This window comes from Perca flavescens, chromosome 21, assembly GCF_004354835.1.
Source record: "Perca flavescens isolate YP-PL-M2 chromosome 21, PFLA_1.0, whole genome shotgun sequence".
In the NCBI taxonomy this organism is placed as follows: Eukaryota; Metazoa; Chordata; class Actinopteri; order Perciformes; family Percidae; genus Perca; species Perca flavescens.
The window spans coordinates 20297132-20318820 of record NC_041351.1 but is presented as its reverse complement, the minus strand read 5'-3'; the positions used below and the strand labels follow the sequence as shown (position 1 = coordinate 20318820).

The window sequence follows — 21689 nt, the reverse complement described above, 5'->3', positions numbered from 1 at the left end:
TCCAATAGACAAGCTACGGGCAGGTCCATTCTTTACCTAGGGCTGCACGATCTGAGGAAAATATGTGATTTGCGATAACGTTGAATATCTCTATAAAGATATTACTTTCTATAAATCAAGAGATATTAAAGTGTACTCAGTTCTGCTGCTTTCAGTGTTCTGCTAAAATACAACAAATTACTTTATTTACTTTATAATTTAAAACAAATGAAAGGAAATCATTTCCAACAGTCTTTTATTGAACAAACTGAACACTGAATTGAATATAAAAAGGCACCACTAAAAAAAGAATTTCTACTGATATTTTTTTCAACTAACACAACAAATCTCGGAGTGTCTATCGTAATATGTCGCAGCCTTTTGCGATATGTGTGTTGCGGCAGTTGATATTGCGATAATGATAAAAATAATTATATATTGTGCAGCCCTAATCCAGTCAAAGAGACATAATCTATATCTTGAAAATGGATTTAACTGAGCCCTTAAAATTCTGCCAATGCAGCAAAAAGAGGACATCAAGATAATAAAAAAATAAGAAATGATACAAATAATCATGCAGTCACAAATCAGGGCTTTTTTATTTTTAAATCCTCAAACCATGAGGTGAGAGATACAAAACAATGCTAAAATGTCCCAATGTCACATTCCGCCAGATTAAATTTACTATTCACATGAATGCGTGCAGCCCAGCGTAACATTAGCTCATCCAAGTCTATATATGCTGCGTGTCCACTCACTTGGAGGCAGTCCAGTGGGGGGCTGCCCCATGCCTGCAGGCCCGAGGCCCAGACCCTGCTTCTGGAGCCGGGTCCGCCTCTTCTCTTCCAGCTCCTTCTGGATCTTATAGATCTTCTCTGCTAGCAGGTGATAGTACTCAGCCTGTCAAAAAAAAAAAAAAATGAAACGTAGCAAGGGGGTTAACTTCTCAGACATGGAAGAGTCGAGTCGACAGTAGAGAAAGAAAAAAAAAACTCTTTGAATATCTGGTGTTGAAATAAAACGACAGTAAAAAGGTTTTATGAGGACCTCTAATTACTAAGAAAAAAAGACAAGTTAGCAACAATATAACACACAGGAAGGGCTTTATCTGCTGCAGTAAACTTGAAGTAATTAACCCATCAAGCTCAAAAGCTCGACGTTTTTCACCTAGTCCAACAATGTGACATTCATTTTACTTTTGAGGCTGCTCTAGGAAGGAACAAGTAGCTGTATACGGCTGCAAAATTAAATTCAAACTTTCCAGCAGTCTTCCTATTTTGCTGAGTAACACACTGAGCTCAAGGAGAGAGCAACTTACTCTACTGTTGGCCGACTCATACATGTCTCCCTCAACTTTTCTGGCATAGGCTACCAGGTTCTCCATTCGACGGTCCTTGAGAGCAGCAGGATCTGGAGTTGGAAAGATGGCCTGAACACTGTGGGTGGGAGAACAAACAGAAGGAGAGCAAAACGAGGAGGTGGGGGGGAAGGAGGTGAAAATGACATTGTTAACTCCTCAAGTCAAAATATTGCTTTAAAAAAAAAGGGTCTGTACTCAAAATTCTACATTACATTAATTTAGCAGCAAACAAATATTTGCTATGTAAAGAAACAGCGGAGTAATGACGTTCTGAGCAGAGAATGAAGTCACACTCCCTGTGTGTGTGTGTTGTAATCTGAGCTTCTCTGTTCTTCGTTTTGATTGCCCGTCCAGCCGCATGCGCGTTAGTACATGTGGCCGTGAAAAAAGGAGGTATTTCACGTATGGGGGGGGGAGGGGGTGAAGAGATGATCGGTAAGAGCTGTGTGGAGGCAATCCCAGCCTGCTGTTTTTCAGTATTCCGAGTACAGCCCCTTTAAACACAATGTCATTATTTTGTTTTGTTGGCTAGTGGCTCCACTACAAGAGGCACTACCTGATGAGCGTGCATACGTCTTTTGAAAAGTGCCAGTGCATAGTCATAGCCCTGGTGTTTATTGTGGTTAACGTTACTGTCCATCAGCAATAAATATATTGTCAAGCTCTGAATATAGTCCGCTAGCGCTTATGAAGGCTTGCTAACGTTACGAGCAGTTATGTTTTCAGAGGCACAAACTGGGGCTAATCTCAGCCATCTTAAAAAGGTCCCATGGCATGAAAATTTCACTTTGAGGTTTTTTTTAATATTAATATGAGTTCCCCTAGCCTGCCCATGGTCCCCCAGTGGCTAGAAATGGCGACAGGTGTAAACCGAGCCCTGGGTATCCTGCTCTGCCTTTGAGAAAATGAAAGCTCAGATGGGCCGATCTGGAATCTTCTCCTTATGAGGTCATAAGGGGAAAGGTTACCTTCCCTATCTCTGCTTTGCCCGCAAATGAGAAAGAGAGAGACATCATGGCTTGCAAACGAGCGAAGCATGGCAGTTAGTCAAGGCAACACCCCCACCCTCCACCTTGCACCCCCCTCTCTCCTCCTCAATAGCTACAAACACAGAAATGGCACATACTAAGGAAAGCTCATTGTGGACTGACTCTAGTGACTGTAATTCTGTACCAAGGCTGAATTTCGGGAAAGAGACTTCAGATACAGTATTAGGGGACCACTGAGGCCATGATGTCATACGACCTTTAACTAAACTTTTTTAAATCAAAAGCAGACACACAAGTGTCTATTACTGTCTACACTCACACAATGTGTACTGTTGAAGAAAGAAAAAAGAAAAATCACATTAACTACTGCAACAAAAATATGATTAAATGTACAGCGCAAAATTACTTTTGTGTGGCGTTCCTCTTTAATACTTACAGTTTGTGTACCAAGTGGTTTCGTAGGTCCTGCGTGATGTCCTCATGCCAGCTTTTCCTCATGCCTGAGGTAGAGGGAGGGCCTGCTGTGGGCATGGAGCCGACCCCACCAGCATCATTCATCAGACTGGGAGATATAAGAGGGCATCATTTGACTGATTAACTTCTTGACGAAAAAAAAAAAAAAAAGACTTGTGTGCCCTGGTCTGATGTAAAAAAATGATAGGTGCTTTAAATTAGGGTATCTGCCGAATGCCATGTCATGTTGTCTGCGTTCCTTCTTACCCTTGGCTGTTCACATTGAGGTGCATCATGGTATCCTGCAGCAGGCTGGCTTGTTGGCTCTGAGAGGAAGCTCCCACACCTCCATTCACTCCCATTGCATTCGCACCTACACATGGAAAGGGCAGGAGATCATGAGTTTAAATTCCTTGTGTTCCCTACTAATAATAACACTGTTATACTTCCTACTTGAACATGTACCTCATAATGTCTTCAAACTACATGGCATCAAACGCATATTTTCTAGGTGCTGATGAGATTGCTTTTTACCTGAAGCCCTTTTAAATATTACCTTCGCTTCTGGCGATACAGGACTACTCAAGGCCACTTAAAGCATTTAACTCTCTATAAAATTCTGTTACTTTTTAAAATGTCTGGGCTCTGGAAAAATGCTTAGCCCTCAGTGCTATCAGAAACAGGGGAAGGTATATCTTTCTGTAGAGTAAAGCAAGTGGACATGAATCCTAACTCACCCATTGGGTTCAGAGGCCTCATGCCAGCCTGGCCTTGCAAGCCTTGGTTGGACATATTGGGCTGGGCTGTCTGAACCTGGATCTGGTTGCCCTGGTAGGTGAGGCCCAGGGCTGCGTAGGCTCTCTCTATGGAGCTGGGGTCAATCTGGCTCGTCGGGTTGAGGTTGGGAGCACTTGGTTGGCCACCGGGTACTGCCCCAAGAGAGCTGCCCAGACCTGCAGCGGCCGCACCGAGTAGAGCTGTGAGGACATAAGAGGAGAGGAGAGTCAATAATTCATCTGCTCTGTAGATATAAAATAACATAAGAAAACCCTGTGACAGAATATTTACACAAACCTCATGCCGTAAATCATATTATCGTTTAGTACACTATTAATTGTATATACTTCTAATAGTGTACAGTGTCATGTCAAGAAAAGGAATGCATGATGTTGTTTGGTCAGATACAGACACTCACACTGCGGGTTCCTCTTGTCCCCAGCATTCTTCAGTGGCAGGCAGACAGGACAGTCATGTCGCGTGCAGTTCTTCCAATGGGAGATGATCTGCCTTGATGATGCACAGTGAGCAACTGAGGATGAAAAAGGACAAGAAGGTACAGAGGTATATGAGGGAGGGAAAAGAGGCAGGAGAACAAGAATTAAACAAAGTGAGGCCATGGGCAAAAAAAAGATTAAACAAAATTAGGGATGCCTGCCTGTTACTGAAAAAGAGCTGCTGACACAGAAAACGGTTAACCTAATACTTGTGTTATTTAATACCTTAACTAATACTTTTAAGTACTACCCAAAACAAACTAACAGTATACTAACAAGTATCGTCTGTGTAGTCAGAACCTTTAATATCTTATGTCTCCTGCGTTGTTTGCCTAAGAGCAATGCCGTTGATAATCACGATCACGATAATCAGCGTCGTTTCAAAATAAACTAGGTTGGCCATGTTGATCGTAACGAAGGAATAAGTCAACCGATACGGCTACCTAATGTTTGACTGGTATTTTCCGATGACAACAGAGTTCTACGGCAACGTTGTACACTTAATAGAGTCGGTCAAAACAAACAATATACGTTAACTGGATAAATACAGGATACCCACTAGGTTTGTTTATTATTATTTAAAAAGATAAAATAACTCTGTTAGCGGGAATGTCTCAGTAACAAGCCTGCTTCTCAAAACACAGGGACACATCATAGCTATCCACTGAGTGCAGGAGCATGCAGCATCCCTTAAACTCACCCTGACAGGACTTGCCAGCCTGGCAGTGAGTCATGTGGTTGAGGACGTTCTTCATTGTTCGGCAGTGGGGTAGGTTGCATTGCCGGACTTCACCGTTGGCCTGCTCCCGCCGCTGGCACTTGTGTGCATGGAGCAGGAGTACCAGTTGCTGCTGGATCAGCTTGCGCTTCTCAGGGTCAGCTGTGGGTGGTGCTCCGGCAGCAGCAGACGCTGCCGAAACCTGGGTACCGGGACCCACCAGACCTGCCTGAGCGTTGGGCACCATCCCTGGGGCTCCTCCCACGGGGGCACCAGACGGACCGCCCACACCCGTTTGTGACTGCTGGGAGCCCTGGTAAGTGAAGAAGGAGGGAATAAGAAGACGTGAATGAGACAAGAGCAGCACATAAAGAGGAAATAGGGAGAGGTTAGGTAGAAGGTAACAGGGAGTAGAGAGGCGATAGGAAGAACAGAATAAGAAGAGAGGAGGCGGTGTTTAATTTACAATAAGGACGAGATTGAGGTAAGTGAAAAGAAACAGGAAACACAGAGCAGCACAGGGGTGCAGTGGGAAGAAAGGTAGGAGGGAAGAGATGAGAGATAAGGGAATCATTTTGAGCTGATACTTAAATCTGCCAACTTGGTAAAAAAATTATTACAGTAAATTTTTTTCAGTGAGTTTGTATTTTTTTCCTACCATGGCGGCCATTCCCTGCATGGGCTGGTTCTTCTTGTCCACGCTGAACTGGGCCATGGGACCTTTGTTCTGGAGCTGAGGGCCCAGCCCTGCGCCTCCCAGACCTTGATTCCCCTGCCCTGCATATGGACCTCCAAAAGGGCCCCCTGGGTTCCCAATCATCCCCATCTAGGATTAAAAAAGGAGGAGGAGGAGAGAAAGGGAGTTAGAATGATGAAGAGTATAAGAGAATGATGTAGGATACATCAGACAAAGTAACACAACAATGTACGTTGTACCCACTTTTCACTGAGGTGATCGCATCTGAACTGTACATCCAACAGCATTTTGGGTTCTGCCAGTTTGCAACATAATCTTCCAGTGTCTCCCCAAGATCTCAAATCTGAGCCATTAAATGAGCAGGACCTCACACCATGAGCTCCATCAAAGCCAAAGCATTCATCTCCCAAAAGAACATGTTTCTACATCTTGCACTTTCTACTGCTCAAGAACATTTAAGTTACCCACTACTGAAAAGAGAAAATGTACTTCTATATCACATCAAGTAATGTGTAATTAAATAATTAAGAAAAATCATTTGAAAATTATGCAAACCACAACTCAACATCAACAGAAGTAACAGCAGCCAGCAGAGTGTTTAATAGCAATCTGACATAGTTCCGCTTTTCTCCCTGCACATTATTATTTGAACTTTTTTTTTTTTTTTTTTTTTTTTTTTTTTTAAATCACTGATCTATTTATCATCAGTACAGTACCCCTGTCTTGTCCTCCACTGCATTTTTCTTTTACTGCTCCCTATACCTAACCTGGAAATCCTCTCACTGCTTTTGAGCGCTATGGCTAAATCAAACATCAGTGTCTCCACCACATTCATTCAGCAGCAGCAGCATGCCACTGCAACATTTTATTGTCACTCCTGTGGGACTGTCAATCACACAAGCAGAACAGTTTTCTGCTACTTCAACTCCAAGCAATGTGCTGTGCGTCGCTCATGGTTGGCAGAATACAGACAGTCGTGGACCCAAAGCCCCACTTTTTGTGGTTGTATACAAAATAAGCATCTCTTTCTTTCTAGAGAACCAGACTACAGCCTAGGGGTGCATGATATATCGACTCAATATCGTTATTGCGATATCACATTGCGCAATATTATATTGAAAGTGTTGCGATAAGTATGCAGTATTTTGTTTATTTTGTGGAGTGCTGCGTCCTGTCCGTTGGCTGTGTGGATTAGTTGTGTTCGATTTAAGGCCCGCTTGAAACACTATAATAATCATGTTTCATTGGCCAGTTACCGTGCCACTTGCACATGTTAGTACACGTCAGCGCATGGGTCCACTACGTGACAAACCCTATGGAGCGTAACACGTGTGTGCATATTTCGACAGAGTAAGTGAAGAAATTGATATAGACAACAAAACGGAACAAATCAGAGTTGCAAAAGAAAAGTTGTGTCCTGTTCTCTTTATTTATTTTATACTGTACTACCAGTAAAACATGTCCTGTTCTGTAGACATGGTCCTTATTTATTTATTCATGTTGTACCAGTCCAATATGACCGTCAGTTGAAATAAACCTGGTGTTGTATTTGTTATGAATCTATTTTGAGGTGTTTTCCTGTAACTTTTGTAATTTTACATGTTTAAAAATATCGAAATTAATATCGAAATCTCAATATTATTGATTGATATCGCAATATCACATTTTGTCAATATCGTGCAACCCTACTACAGCCTGCAGAAAAGTAGCTTAAGTTAAAAGGAAAAACTACAGCTAATATCATTTTATGAATAGATTTTGCTACAATCAATCATGTGCAAAATCTTGCGGTTATCAACTATATTCAGTTTCACTAAATGATGAAATGTAAGTAATTACGCCTTTATAAATTATACACCTAAGCTTGCTAAATTAGTCCATGTTTCTGTTTCAAACTTGAAAATACAAGATTATATTTTCACCCGATATGACATTTACAACATTCGTATTACATATAAATTCCATCAAACTTTTAAAAATAAATGATGTCAAACCATTTTCATAGGAAAAGAACAACATTTCTATAATTGAAGGAGTCGCTACCTTGTTCATTGCTCCAGGTTGCTGGCCTCTCATCCCGGCCTGACCCCCAGCTCCCTGCTGCTGTAGGGTCTCGGCCAACAGGTTCCCGTTGCCACCCATCCCCTGATTCCCAAAGCCCATCCTGGGGGAGCCATTCATCACTTGGCTCCCAATCATGCCTGGCTGCTGCTGTCCATTATTGCCTTTCTGCTGTGCTCCCATCATGGCCCTGTTCATGCCACCCATCATTCCAGCTGCAGCATTCTGTTGCTGCTGCATCATGTTGGCCTGCTGCTGAGGGGAGAGGTGCTGCTGCTGCTGCTGCCCCTGGCCCATCATCTGCGGAGGCCCCTGGCCAGGGGATGCCTTCATGTTGGCCAAGTGTTGCCCCATGGCAGTGGGGCCTCCTGGGCTGCCCATGGCTCCTTGGTGTCCCTGTTGGCCCGAGGTGGGTGCCCCTGAGCGCAAAAGCTCGGACAGCTGTTTGTGCTTGGCCACCGCATCCTGGCCTCCACCAAGTCCAAGTCCCATTCCTCCTGCAACTCCACTGCCTCCTCCAGGACCCAGCCCTGCAGGTCCTCCTCCCAGAGTGGTGTGCAATTGGCTGAGGTCCCCACCATTGACCAGGCCTGGTTCATTAGGGTTGATGAGCTCGTCTGGGAGATCATGCTCCAAGTCAAACAGTGAGCCGAAATCTAAAATGGAGAAGAAATGCAAAGTTTAGGCGAAGAGAGTCAATGAGATGGGAGACAAGCAGGGAAATGTGAGAGGAAGACAAAAAATGGCCACAGCCATGTTAAGCTGGTGTAATCCTTCATTTTTTCAGCATGACTGAGAAAATGCAATCGCATGTTTGACATTAAAAACTGATAAAAAGCTGTTCAGGAGGTGTATGGACAATTTTCTCCCTTGAGAAATTAATAACATGTCACCAAGAATAATTGCACGAGTGAGCACGAAGTTTCAGGTGAGTTCCAGAAGAATTGCGTGCACAAACATACATTGCAAACACAAACGCCCACATGGTTTGCTCGCACAGAGAATCCCTGACCAGTAAAGCGATTCAACATGTTGCAAAGACAGGTTTGTACAGACAAGGTGACGAATGGACGCAGAAGTAACGCCACAAAATGGAGCCAAGTCAGTAGAGACGCACACTCGCTGTGTAAAAGTCTGTATCGAGTGAGTTCAACAGCACACAGCTAAGGCAGTCAAATAAGATACATGATGTCCATCACGTATCTTTCTTTTTCTTTATGATGGACATCAAGACCAAAAAAAAAAACTGCAAATTTAAAAAGGTACAGGATCTAATTTAATCCTAATTGTCACATGTAATTGTAATTTGACAGTCATTTCTTAGAATTTGTGACCATGTCAAATGATTAAACTACAATGACAACAATTGCATGACAATATTGCAGGCCTCTGAAAATTAACAAATCTGTAATCAGCAGCAACATGATTTACAAACTGCTCTTTGAAGGTACAAGCACAGGGTATATTATGCAAGAACTTGTACCAATTTCTCATATCAATCGTCTCAAGTTGTCATATGCTTTTGTTTCTCAACTTAACAATATGTACACACTGCATGGTAGTGTCACAAATAATCTTTGAAGACAATAAATTGCATTCCTTATACAGATTCCTTTCTTGACAGCACTGCACTGATCATTGCAAAATATCGTGTAACGTAAATGTGTCAAACGTCTGGATGACTAAACCTTAAAAGTCCCTGTCCACGGATGCTGACTGAGCCGAGTGGACAGCCCAAGATGCAGCTGTTCATGGTAAAATTAATGATTAAGTGATGAAATGGAGCAGCAGTATTTGCTTGCTAACTTGACTCGCTGGTTAATAACCCAGTGGCAGGACAAGGCGCTGCCCATGCTCCACAGTTTTGCTCTCAGGCCACTATTCCAGGTGCTGTCACACGCCATACACAAAAACACACACCAACAATCGCAAATGAGCTAAACAATCAGTCGGACCCGTCGGCCTAAATTTGTGTCTTCCACAAGGCTTGCCTCGCCACCATCGACAACACTACTCACTGTAGCTAACGTTAGTTGGGAAAAGGGTACGAGTTTTGATGGGGCAACACAACAGATTGCTTTAGACGCTTGAAGCCTTGGAAACTCAAATCACAGAATGGGGGTAGTTGTATTTGACTGTCAATTTGGCACGACTGTAAGAAACCAAAAAAACTTTATCATGAGTTGACTTGGCATAGAGCTTATTATCAGCCCGGCTAAGGTAGCCATTAGACACGGGACCGTCAGTTGGGGATCCGCATTCAGTTAGCTAGCCTAGCGTTTTGCTAACAGAGCTACCTCCGGCTAAAATGGCTGTTAGCATGCGAGCTAGCTGGGGGAGCTCTTCTTCACGTCCGACACACACTCACTACTAGGAAGCTAACATTAGCAAGCTACGACAAAAACAGAAGAGTAATCCCGCGTCTTTTTCCTCTTTCAAGTAAATCCAGTCCGCCCAAAAATAAGAAACTTAACGAATAACACCGTAACAAATGATATCATAAAACAATACTTACCATTTCCATCGCTGGCGGAGGCGGAAAGTGCCGGAGAGGAGAGTTTAGGCCTTTTGGCTGAAGGCGGGCCAGAGTCCAGAACGTTCTCGGCCATATTTTTTCGAAATAAAAATATATAAAGTATCCACAATTGCAGACGTTTTCACGCCCTTAGAAGCTCATTCCTTTTCGTTTCTAATATTGCGACTTTTCCCCCTCCTTTGGGGGGACTAAGAGGGGGAAAGTCCCGTGTACAAATTACTCCTCTTTCCCTGGGTTCGCCTCTCGATTTCAGCCTCGGCGTATATCAACCCCCCTCCCTCCCTCGTCGGATTTTTTGTTCTTTATAAATTTCTGCCAGCGGAGGAGGAGGGGGTCGGTGAAAGTAAAGAGGGAGACACACGCAGCGGCTTCCCTCTAAACTTACACAGCCTCTTCGGATGTAAATAAACTATCCCCGGGTATCTCTCCCATGGTTGCATCCGTCATTTCAACCTCCTTTCCAGCGGAGTCTGGATGGAGATAATGTCGGGCAGAAAAGGCTTCTTTGCCTGCGAAGTGATGGGGGTGCTGCTGGTGGCAGCGGGTATAAAGATGCGGGGATGCAAATAAATAAAAATAAATAAAGCTGACAAATGTGCAGATGCAATGGTGAATAAAGTATCATGCTCATTCCCCGGACTATGCATGTAAAAGAAAAAAAGAAAAGTTATTAATTATGAAATGTATCCATGCAGCAACCTGAACTTGCAGCTGCTTTTTGGTGAGGTTGCAAAGATTAAAGTTGGATTATGTTCAACAGTTATCTTAATGCAAGTAATCTAATTGCCAATCAGTTTTGCAGCCAGTACTATTAAACGAGCAAAATAAACATTTAGTGCAGCAGACCAATTTGGATTCACAAACACTGAAAACAGTATGCATGAGTGGAAAGACTTGGTAAAACTTGATTAAAATAACTGACATTTATTCAATTTAATACCCAGTCCTATCTGCCTTATTTTGATTTGTTTGCTTGCTCTCATAGGCAGAATGGTGACTCCTGCAATTTGGCTCCATGGCCAGTCTTACTCAAGCCCTCAGTCAAAAAAGTAAGAGTCTTGTTCTAGTACCAACACAGCCATCAGACTTTACTCTGTCACTTATTGCTGAGTATTTATTCCACCTGTAAATGTACATTTGCTGCTTGAGTCTTCACTTCTCTTATGGATCACACTAAATAATTTACTGGAGGAAAGTGTTCAAAATCATCCATAGTCGGTTACCTACTGGAAAGCAATGACCAGTTTGAAAAGCCAACATTTTCTTCTAAACCTGCGCTTACAGCAGCACAAGAGGAGTTGCATTATACACTGCTCCACATTTGTTCATGGTCAGCATGGTTTTATGTTTTTCGACTTCATCTGTACTACAATTTAGAATAAAGTTTTGTGAATCTGAATTGTGTTTGGCCACCAATTCATGATGACTGTCCAGTGGAATAAAAGCAGTTTGTGAAAGAAGAAAACAAATGTATTTGCTGTCAGCAGCAGTGGGGAAGAGTGGAATTTTACAGCTAGAGATGCACAATTTAATGTATCTTTCTAAACCTGTTTGATTCAGACCTTTTTCGAGATGCATACTGTGTTCATAAAAGTTTTAAATGGCATATTAGAAGTATAAAGATATACACTGCTTATAGTCATTGTTTGAGAAAACATGAGCTTATATATCTTTGTTTTATTCTCCCCAGTTGTGGTTACTATAACAAATCATGACAATATTTTCGAAGGTTTAACTCAATTGACATATAGTAAAAAGTAAGAATGGAAATGCCTCTCTCTGAGAAATGCTCCCCTAATAAACAGGTTGTAGATTTTTTTCTTCAAATCTTTGAATTGTTTATCACAGCACATAGCCACTAGGCTCCACAGGTCCTAAGTCCATCTTGGTGAAGATAAAAACTGTGGTTGCTCACAGATTACAATCAGAGGGCTATCTAATTTTCTCTATAAAAAAATCTCATGTATCTTCTGGATACTTTTTTATTACATGGCTGCAGGGAGGTTGTCACATCCACTGACTTGTTTTCAAAAGTGGCATTCCACGGCATGAAAAAAAACTATATGAAGGCTTCACCAAAACCTGCATTATCGTGTGATAACAACATCAGTGAATCATGACACTTGGGGACAGGACCATAAGCGCATATTTATACTAGGAATCAAACCCTGGCAGTGTGGGTATCATGCCATCACTATTTTGTATATATTTGTCTCTGTTTTGGTATTTATTGTTTATTCTTATTCATGTTTAATATGTTTGTTTGTGTGTTTGTTTGTTTGTATGCACCCAATCATCAAGGCAAATTCCATGTAGTTCCACTACTGTGGCAATAAACTGCTTTCTGATTCTGATGCCCAGTCACGACTAGATTAATATGCTAGTGGGCCCTGGGGCAAAAAAATACTATTCTGCCCCCAACTTTGCCAGTGATAAGCATTACTTACTTAGAACAATTTAAAACAGTTATCAGAGCCTGTTTGTACAAAGCTTGAAAATTACTTTGACTAAACTTTGCATGCCAGGGCCTAAGTCATTCATGGTCCTTATTAAGGTCCCTACCAATATGATATTGTGCTTATGTCAAAAAGAATAGAAGAAAAGGGCTTCCAATGTGCCACCGAAAGGAACAAAATAAAAACAATTGAAATCTCCTGGAAACGCAAAGGGTGGATATTGAAGCTTCAGATGCTTATTGATCACCAAATATACAAACAGAGCAGAAGACAAACATTTGTTTAGGGTAAGCTTTAATACACAAGTTGCTTTCAAGTTTAAAAGTGCTTATATGGTGCACATTCCCCAACAAATCGAAAAAAAACAATGGACACACTGTGGCCTGCAAGGTCCTGTAGCAGTTGCCACCTCTGCCAGGCCAACCACACAACTTTGGTTAAAATACAAACATAAAGACTTTTTTTTTAAATTTGTATTTATTGCGTCACTCCATTACACCTACCCTAGACCCAAATATCAAAAGAGTCTACCTTTTAAAGGGGCAATGAGTATACATATTGTTATCCTACCTTTGCCAAGTTTATGGTATCCAGTTGTTGTTAAGTGACTAAATCAACGATAGGCTAATCTGATGAGTTAGTAGTACAATTAGATAAAGGAATGCATGAAGAAATACATGGATGATGTTATTTAACTGGATTGTAAAAATCCAAAAAGTTGTAAATAATGAACTGCAAACAAAAGGAGTGTGTTGATGAAGACTTAGGTTCGTTTATGAACAGTTGGTAGTGGTACTGCACCATTACTTTGAATACCAACTCGTTGATCACGGAAGAGAAACAATTCACTTAAAGATGGAGGTGAATTTCAGATTCAATGTATATATCCTGTGGTAGATTTAATTTGTAAAACAAAAAAAGAAACTGTACCCAAAACTACAGTTAAATCATTCCACAACCAGAAACCATGGAATACCAAAACTACCCGGGAGGCCACACATTGCCGCCTACAAATTAGGACAGCAGTCTGGAAACGTGGACAATTATAAAGCAATGTGAAATAAGTAGCAAAGAGGCAAAAAAGGGACTACAGAAAGAAAGTAGAACTACAAGTCCAGGAGGACAACCCCAAAAGCTGGTGGCTTGTCAATTGCTGATGTGTCTATAGAAGTGAGCAAAATGTCTTTTATACTTGCTTCGGGGTCATCGGCAGCCAACAAGCAGAAACAGTTGAAGCAGAGGTAATGGATGGGTGCACCTCTCACCCATCTACCTTTAGTGCCTTTAAAGCACGTCTGTCTGAGCTCCTGTCCAATCACTGAACGTGCTAACTGTTCTCCATCATTCAAGCTCTGTTTTGCACACCCTTATTCCATTATCTCTGCCTTGCCCCTTTGCACAGTCGCACAGTTGCACATCCTCACCTGCACTGTTTTTATATCTGTTTACGCTCCTTATCACTAATTATCTGCCCGGGCATGCTCAACTTTTCTGCCCGCCTTTATTGTTATAAAATTCTTGTACACCTACTAACCTACATCCCTATCTAGACCGCATTCTGCACCAATTGTATACTGACTTTTTACTACATTTTCAGCATTTATATAGTCTGCCTACTCATGTATATCGTGTTATTACTGTTCCACATCACTATCTAAACCACACTCTGCACTAACTGTACATTAACTCTTTACTACATCTCAGTATTTATTCTGACTGTCTATTCACATATATTGTGGTATTAATGATCTACATAATTACCTATAGTCCACTATATGCACTAACTGTATGTTGACTCTTTACTACATTCAGTCTCTATATAGATTGTCTACTCATGTTTACTGTGCTATTACTGCTTTACATAACTAGACCACTCTTTGTACTAACTGTATACTGACGCCTCACCACATTTCAGCATTTATATAGACTGTTGTTTCATATACATTGCGTTATATCATCACTACCTAGACCACAATTTGCACTTGACTGTATATTAATGTTTATTCGTGTTATTACCTTATCACTTTCGCATATCCATCGACTTCCTTACATCTCACTTTGCACCGGCTTTGTAATGCCCACTTAATTCTGTACTTTATGTAGCCTATTGTATTCTGCACACTTAATTCTGCCTACTTAATTATGTACTTTATGCAGCCTACTTTATGCAGCCTATTATATTCTTGTATTGTATTGAATGGGTATCTGTATGTTGTATTGCACACCTACGCTTTACTTGGCAAGGTCGCCTTTTCAAATGAGAACTTTTTCTCAGCGGCCTACCTGGTTAAATAAAGGTTAAATAAAAATAAAAGTGAGTATGACGTCAGGATGCCTTTCAAGCATGTGAACACCTGATGGTATCAGTGGGCGAGTCCTTAAACTGTGTGATGACCAACTTGTTCTGGTATTCAACCTGTCCTTGGCTCAGTCTGTCATACCGACATGCTTAAAGAAGTCCACCATAATTCCTGTGCCCAAGAAAAAAAGACCAGCCAGCCTGAATGACTGCCGCCCAGTGGCACTCACCTCTTTAGCAATAGAACAACTGGTCAATGATTACATCTGCTTCTCACTACCCAGCACAGCGGACCCATTACAGTTTGCATACTGTCCCAACCGAACAACAGAAGACGCCATAGCCCACATCCTCCACAACACCCTATCTCACCCGTAAAAGAAAGGAAGCTAAGTGAGATTGCTTTTCATTGACTACAGTTCAGCGTTTAACACCATAGTTCCCTCCAGGCACGTCACAAAGCTTAAGGACCTGAGATTAAACACCTTACTGTGCATGTGGATCCTTGACTTCCTGACAGGCAGACAGACAGACCACAGGTGGTAAGGATGGGCAGACACACCTCTCCCACTCTCATCCTTAACACCGGAGCCCCCCAGGGCTGTGTTTTGAGTTCCCTGATGTAGTCCCTGTACACACACGACTGTGTAGCCACTTTTGACTCCAACACTATCATCATGTTTGCTGGGAACACACCTGTGGTGGGCCTGATCACAGACAACAGTGAAAAGGCCGACCTGAAAGAAGTGAAGGACTTGACCCGCTGGTGTCAGGACAACAACCTACTCATGAATGTCAGTAAAACAAAAGAGATGATAGTGGACTTTGGGAAGAAGCAGGGAAGGACCCTCTTAAGGTCCCCTTAATATCAATGGGTCCTCAGTGGAGAGAGTGGATAGCTTCAAGTACCTTGGTGTCCACATCACCGAGGGTCTGACCTGGCTACTGCATACTGACTGAATGGTGCAAAATACAAGGCTACCTCAGACACCTGAGGAAATTCCTGGTATCCCCTCAAATACTGAGCAATTTCTACTCCTACATCATTGAGGAATATCATGATGGAAAACATCACTGCCACGGGAACAGCACAGAACAGGACCGCAAGGCCCTGCAGAGAGTGGTTTGATTGGCTGAACACACAATATGTGGCTGAATAAACAATATTCACAATCTACTGTCATTTTTCTGCAGAATGAGTACTCCTACTTTTGATACTTAGCTGCATGTCAGCTGCCCTCTCTCTTCCCTTTCAAGTCTATGTCAGGGCCCCACCTCCCTGAGCTGTCTCCCCTTCCCTTTTGTGTGTCTCCCTTACCTCTGCCCCTTTTTGTGGCTGTGTTGTTTGTCTCCGTCCGTCTCTTTTTGTTCCTCGGTTTCCTGAGTTCCCACTACCACTGAAGGCACCCCGGTACCAAGGCAGCTGCAATCACTACGATCTACTACACCTTCTCCATTCCACGCACCTGGGGCTGATTGCCACTATCCCTATATTAGGGAGAGGTCTGCTTTCAGTCCCCGCCAGATAATTGTTTCAGCCACATAATTATCACTTGCGTTCCTGTGCATTATTATTGGGGGTCTGCCGATCCTTTTTGTTACAGTGTGGACTGGTGTTTGACCAGCAACCCGCCACATACGCCTCAGAGAGGGCAAAAATAGCCTATGTTATCAGCTTGTTGGATGGCGAGGCGCTACAGTGGGCAGGAGCAGTATGGGAGACCCTGGTACCAGGTACTGAGTCCTATACCGCCTTCACAGGGGAGATGCGTAAGGTGTTCGACAACCCCTTACATGGTCAGGATGCTTCCAAAAGATTATTTTCCATAAAGCAAGCTAGTCGCAGTGTAGCGGAATATGCCATTTCTTTCCGTACACTGGCAGCGGAGAGCGGTTGGAACCAAGATGCGCTATTGGCGGCTTTCAGCAATGGTTTGAATGAGGGCATTAAAGACTAGTTGGTTTCCTACCCTGATCCCAATACCTTGATGGCTTAATAACTCTGTCTATGCGTATTGACACCAGGATGAGAGAGAGAGACGGAGAGAAAGACAGAGCAGGAGGAGTCAGTCACCACCACCGTCACGATCTCGAGGGGGTGACGCTCATTCCACAGTCCCCGTTCGGACCCCCATTACACCAGAGCCGGAGCCTGTTTCCGAACCCATGCAACTCGGGCGATCTCGCCTGACCGAGATGGAGAGAACGAGAAGGATGGACGAGAGACGTTGCCTTTATTGTGGGGAGATCGGGCATTACATCTCCACCTGTCCAACACGTCCGGGAAACGTAAGGGCTTGCAGGGAGTGAGGGTCACCCTTGCGAGCCAGACCACAGCCACCACCGGATCACGGACCGCACCACTCTCCGGGCTGTCATCAGCCATAAAGGTCAGTCCTATCCTTGTCTTGCCTTAATTGATTCGGAGGCGGATGACAGTTTTATCGATGATGATTTGACCGGGCAAATGGGGCTGAACACAGTACCTCTCCAGAGGAGAATAGAGGGCAGGGCTATAGATGGACGCCTGCTGTCTAATATCACCACTAGGACAGAACCCCTCAAACTCCAGTTGTCAGGCAACCACTATGAGAATACCAGTTTCCTTGTTATTCAGTCCCCTCAGACACTAGTTATCCTAGGCCATACCTGGTTAGTGCGGCACAACCCACAAATTGACTGGGTCTCGGGAAAGATAACGGGATGGAGTACACCTTGTCACTCTCTGTGTTTACAGTCAGCCTCTCCCAGTGTTAAGGTCCGCATAGACACACCTGAACCCCCTATAGACCTCGCTACCATTCCCAAGGAGTACCTTTGCATCAGTAAAGTGTTCAGTAAAGACCAGGCGCTTACCTTGCCGCCTCACCGTCCTTATGACTGTGCCATTGACCTGATTCCCAATGCCACTTTCCCAAGGCAAAACTGTATATCATCTCTAAGCCAGAGAGGGAGGCATTAGAGGAGTATATTCAGACAGCACTTACAGCGGGTCAAATCCGCCTGTCTTCATCACCCCTGAGGGCGGGGTTTTTCTTTGTGGGGAAAAAGGACGGGGGTTTGCGTCCCTGTATTGATTTCCGGGACCTAAACGATATTACTGTCAAGAATAAGTACCCACTACCGCTTATGAACACAGCTTTTGATTCCCTACAGGGGGCAAGCATTTTCACTAAACTAGATTTACGAAATGCATACCATCTCGTCAGAATGAAGGAAGGTCATGAATGGCTTACAGGTTTCAACACCCCCCTCGGCCACTTTGAATATACCGTTATGCCTTTCGGATTAACCAATGCTCCTGCTGTGTTTCAACATTTCATAAATGACGTCCTGAGGGATTTCATTGGGAGAAGCGTGTTCGTATATCTGGATGATATATTGATTTTCTCACCAGACTACTCCACCCACGTTCAACATGTCCGTTAGGTTCTCGATCGTCTCTTGGAGAATAGACTGTATGTCAAGGCGGAGAAATGTGTTTTCCACACATCCACCACTTCGTTCCTGGGATTCATCGTTTCCAAGGGGGCAGTAAGCATGGATCCCGCCAAGGTACAGTCCGTCCTAGATTGGCCCACACCAATCAATCGTAAACAATTACAAAGCTTTCTGGGGTTTGCCAATTTCTACAGACGTTTTATAAGGGATTACAGTCAACTTGCCTCTCCCCTCACAGCGCTCACCTCCTCTGCTAAGCCTTTCCTTTGGACCCCTGCAGCCGACCGGACCTTTCAGAACCTCAAACAGCGATTCACCACAGCCCCAGTGTTGACGTTACCTGACCCTACGCGTCATTTCATCGTTGAGGTGGATGCATCCGATAAGGGACTTGGAGCTGTCCTTTCCCAGCGCTCCGCTACCGATGGTAAGGTCCATCCATGTGCTTTTCTCTCCAGGCGTCTCCTACCGGCCAAAAGCAACTACGATGTGGGCAACAAGGAACTGCTAGCGGTCTTAACCGCACTCAAGGAATGGCGTCACTGGCTGGAGGGGGCAGATCTGCCTTTTGTGATATGGACGGACCATAAAAACCTCTAGTACCTGCGCAAAACGTCTCAACCCAAGACAAGCCAGGTGGGCTCTGTTTTTTGAACGTTTTCAATTCACTATAACATACCGTCCAGGTTCCAAGAACGGGAAGCCAGACGCCCTGTCCCACATGTACGCGAAGGAGGATAACGAATGCCCATCCCCTGACAACATCATCTACAGCCAGTGCATCATTGGGGCCATTACATGGGAGATAGAGAAAGAGGTCATGGAGGCTCTTAAAACCGAGCCCAACCCTGGTAACGTACCACCTAACCTCTTGTTTGTTCCTACTAATGTCAGATCTTCTGTTTTAAAATGGGCCCACTCCTCACACTTTACCTGTCACCCTGGCATTAAACGCACCCTGTTTTTCCTCAAAAGGAGATTTTGGTGGCCCTCCATGAAAAATGACGTGACTGCATACGTTTCTGCCTGTTCTGTTTGTGCCCTCAACAAGACCCCGAATCAACCCAGTTCTGGTCTCCTACGCCCACTACCCATTCCCAAACAACCATGGTCCCACCTGGCCCTGGACTTCATCACCGGCTTACCTCCATCTGACGGTAACACTGTTATCCTTACCATTGTGGATCGTTTCACCAAATATGCTGTATAACTACCTCTACCTAAACTACCCACTGCTACAGAGATGGCGGACATCCTGGTCCATGAGGTGTTCCAGCGTTACGGTCTTCCTAGTGATGTCGTATCGGATAGAGGACCTCAATTTGTGTCCGCTGTCTGGAAGTCGTTCTGTCATGCCATTGGAGCCACGGCCACAGACCAACGGGCAGGCGGAAAGCGCCAATCAGACACTCGAAACCACCCTGCGTTGCTTGGTGTCCACTGAACAACAACATTGGTCGTCGCAACTGCCTTGGGTGGCTTACGCCCACAACACCCTGCCTACAGCTGCCTCCGGGATGTCCCCTTTTCAATGTCTTTTCGGTTACCAACCTCCTCTGTTTCCCTCTTTTGAAAGAGACTTGGCGGTGCCCTCCGTGCAAGCCCAAATTCGCCGATGCCACAGGACCTGGCACCGGGCACGGAGGGCGCTGTTAAAGACCTCCGCTCTGTACCAACAACACTCCAACAGACGTTGTACCCAGGCACCCCGTTACGCCCCTGGAGACAAGGTTTGGCTGGCTTCCAAAAACATCCCTGTCAGAACAGAATCCAGAAAACTCCAGCCCAGGTACTTGGGCCCTTTTGTCATTCAAGACGTAATAAACCCTGTCACCATGAGACTGAAACTGCCACAGACCCTCAGAGTACATCCTGTGTTCCATGTCTCCTGTTTGAAGCCTGTCCGTCTCTGTCCCCTGTTGCCCCCGCCTCCGCGACCTCCGGCCCCGCGCCACCTGGACGATGATCCCATCTACACCGTCCGCCGTCTGATGGATGCCCGGCGGCAGGGGCGTGGGATCCAATACCTGGTGGACTGGGAGGGCTACGGTCCCGAAGAAAGGAGCTGGGTTCCTCGTCGCCACATCCTGGACCCCTCTGTCATTTCAGTCCCCGCCAGATAATTGTTTCAGCCACGTAATTATCATTTGCGTTCCTGTGCATTATTCAGCTATCTCCAGTTCTAGTTATTATCCTGAGTTTCCCGTAGTTTAGCTTTTTTTTTTCTCATCGTGTTTTTGTGTTCTGCCTCCTAGACGCCGTTCTCCCTCCACCGCCGGCTACTGCCTTTTTCCCTCCTCAACTGGATCTTCTGTTTGGACTCCCCGTGCCGACCACTGCCTTGCTCTCCGTGTCTCTGGACCCCCAGCCTGTTCCCGACTATTATCGCCTGCCGTTTTGTACTTCTGCTGAGCTACAACCTACCCATACTCATTCCCATAGCCTCCACGACGGAACACCATCTCCATTATTCATTTTCTAATAAACAGCAGTATTATTGATCTCACCCTGTGTTCTGCTTTTGTGTCCTACCCCGTCCAGAGCGTGACAGTCTAAGCTATCCTGTCAAATAAAGGCCTAAAAATGCCAAAAAAATAATCAAACAAAAACAAAAAAAACAGGATAATAATATATATATATATATATATATATATATATATATATATATATATATAGTGTGTATGTGTGTGTGTATGATGGGGGGGTCTATTCCTCATCAGTACACTCTCAATGATACAGGAGTAGAAATTCATCAGTATTTGAGGGGATACCCAGAGTTTCCTCTATGTCTGAGGTAAAACAGTCTCTGCTTTGCCTTTCTCACCATTGAGTCCAGGTCAGGTTAACTTAGCCAATACCCTTGCAATTTTAACAGTAGCTGTCAAAATATCTTGCTCCACACTAAAGTTGTGGAAAGACCCACTGACTAACATTGCTTTCCTCAGGGCTTGCCACCAGCAGGACAAAATGAACAAGGGCAGTTCAGCACAAAATCATCAAACAGCATAGAAGAAATCCTCTGAGAATAAGCTGCTGTAATGTTGGCACAGACAAGAGGATGCTAGGCAGCAGGTGAAGGAAGCCATGAAGAGATCGCCAACTGAATACCTATACACTTATTTCAATCCATGTGTCCATCCACTGGGGTCTGTAGGGAGTTGGGTTGGGAACCGGAGGGACGCTGGTTTATGTCCCCATATGGACCAAAGTATGGTGGTGGAATGGTAGCAGGAGAGGTGCCAGTTCGTCTCTTGGGCACTGCCAAGATGCTCTTGAGCAAGGCACCGAACCCCCAACTGCTCAGGGCGCCTGTCCATCAACAGCTGCAGCCCCCTCACTCTGACATCTCTCCATTAGTGCATGTATATAGTAGGTTCTGAGCATGAGTGAGTATTTCATGCCTGTGTGTAGTGTATATTCTAACAA

General features: G+C 44.1%; 1 protein-coding gene across 1 annotated transcript in view; it reads right to left on the bottom strand.

Annotated features, from left to right (window-relative positions):
- ep300a (EP300 lysine acetyltransferase a) overlaps positions 1-10562 on the bottom strand; it is a 29731-nt gene extending 19169 nt beyond the window's left edge. Inside the window, 10 exon segments of the mRNA XM_028567191.1 lie at positions 738-879; positions 1298-1415; positions 2765-2890; positions 3049-3154; positions 3519-3758; positions 3977-4090; positions 4756-5086; positions 5432-5599; positions 7514-8187; positions 10047-10562. Of these exon segments, the coding sequence (XP_028422992.1) occupies positions 738-879; positions 1298-1415; positions 2765-2890; positions 3049-3154; positions 3519-3758; positions 3977-4090; positions 4756-5086; positions 5432-5599; positions 7514-8187; positions 10047-10140 (2113 nt within the window). The 5' untranslated portion in view covers positions 10141-10562.
- Between the last annotated feature and the right edge of the window lie 11127 nt (positions 10563-21689).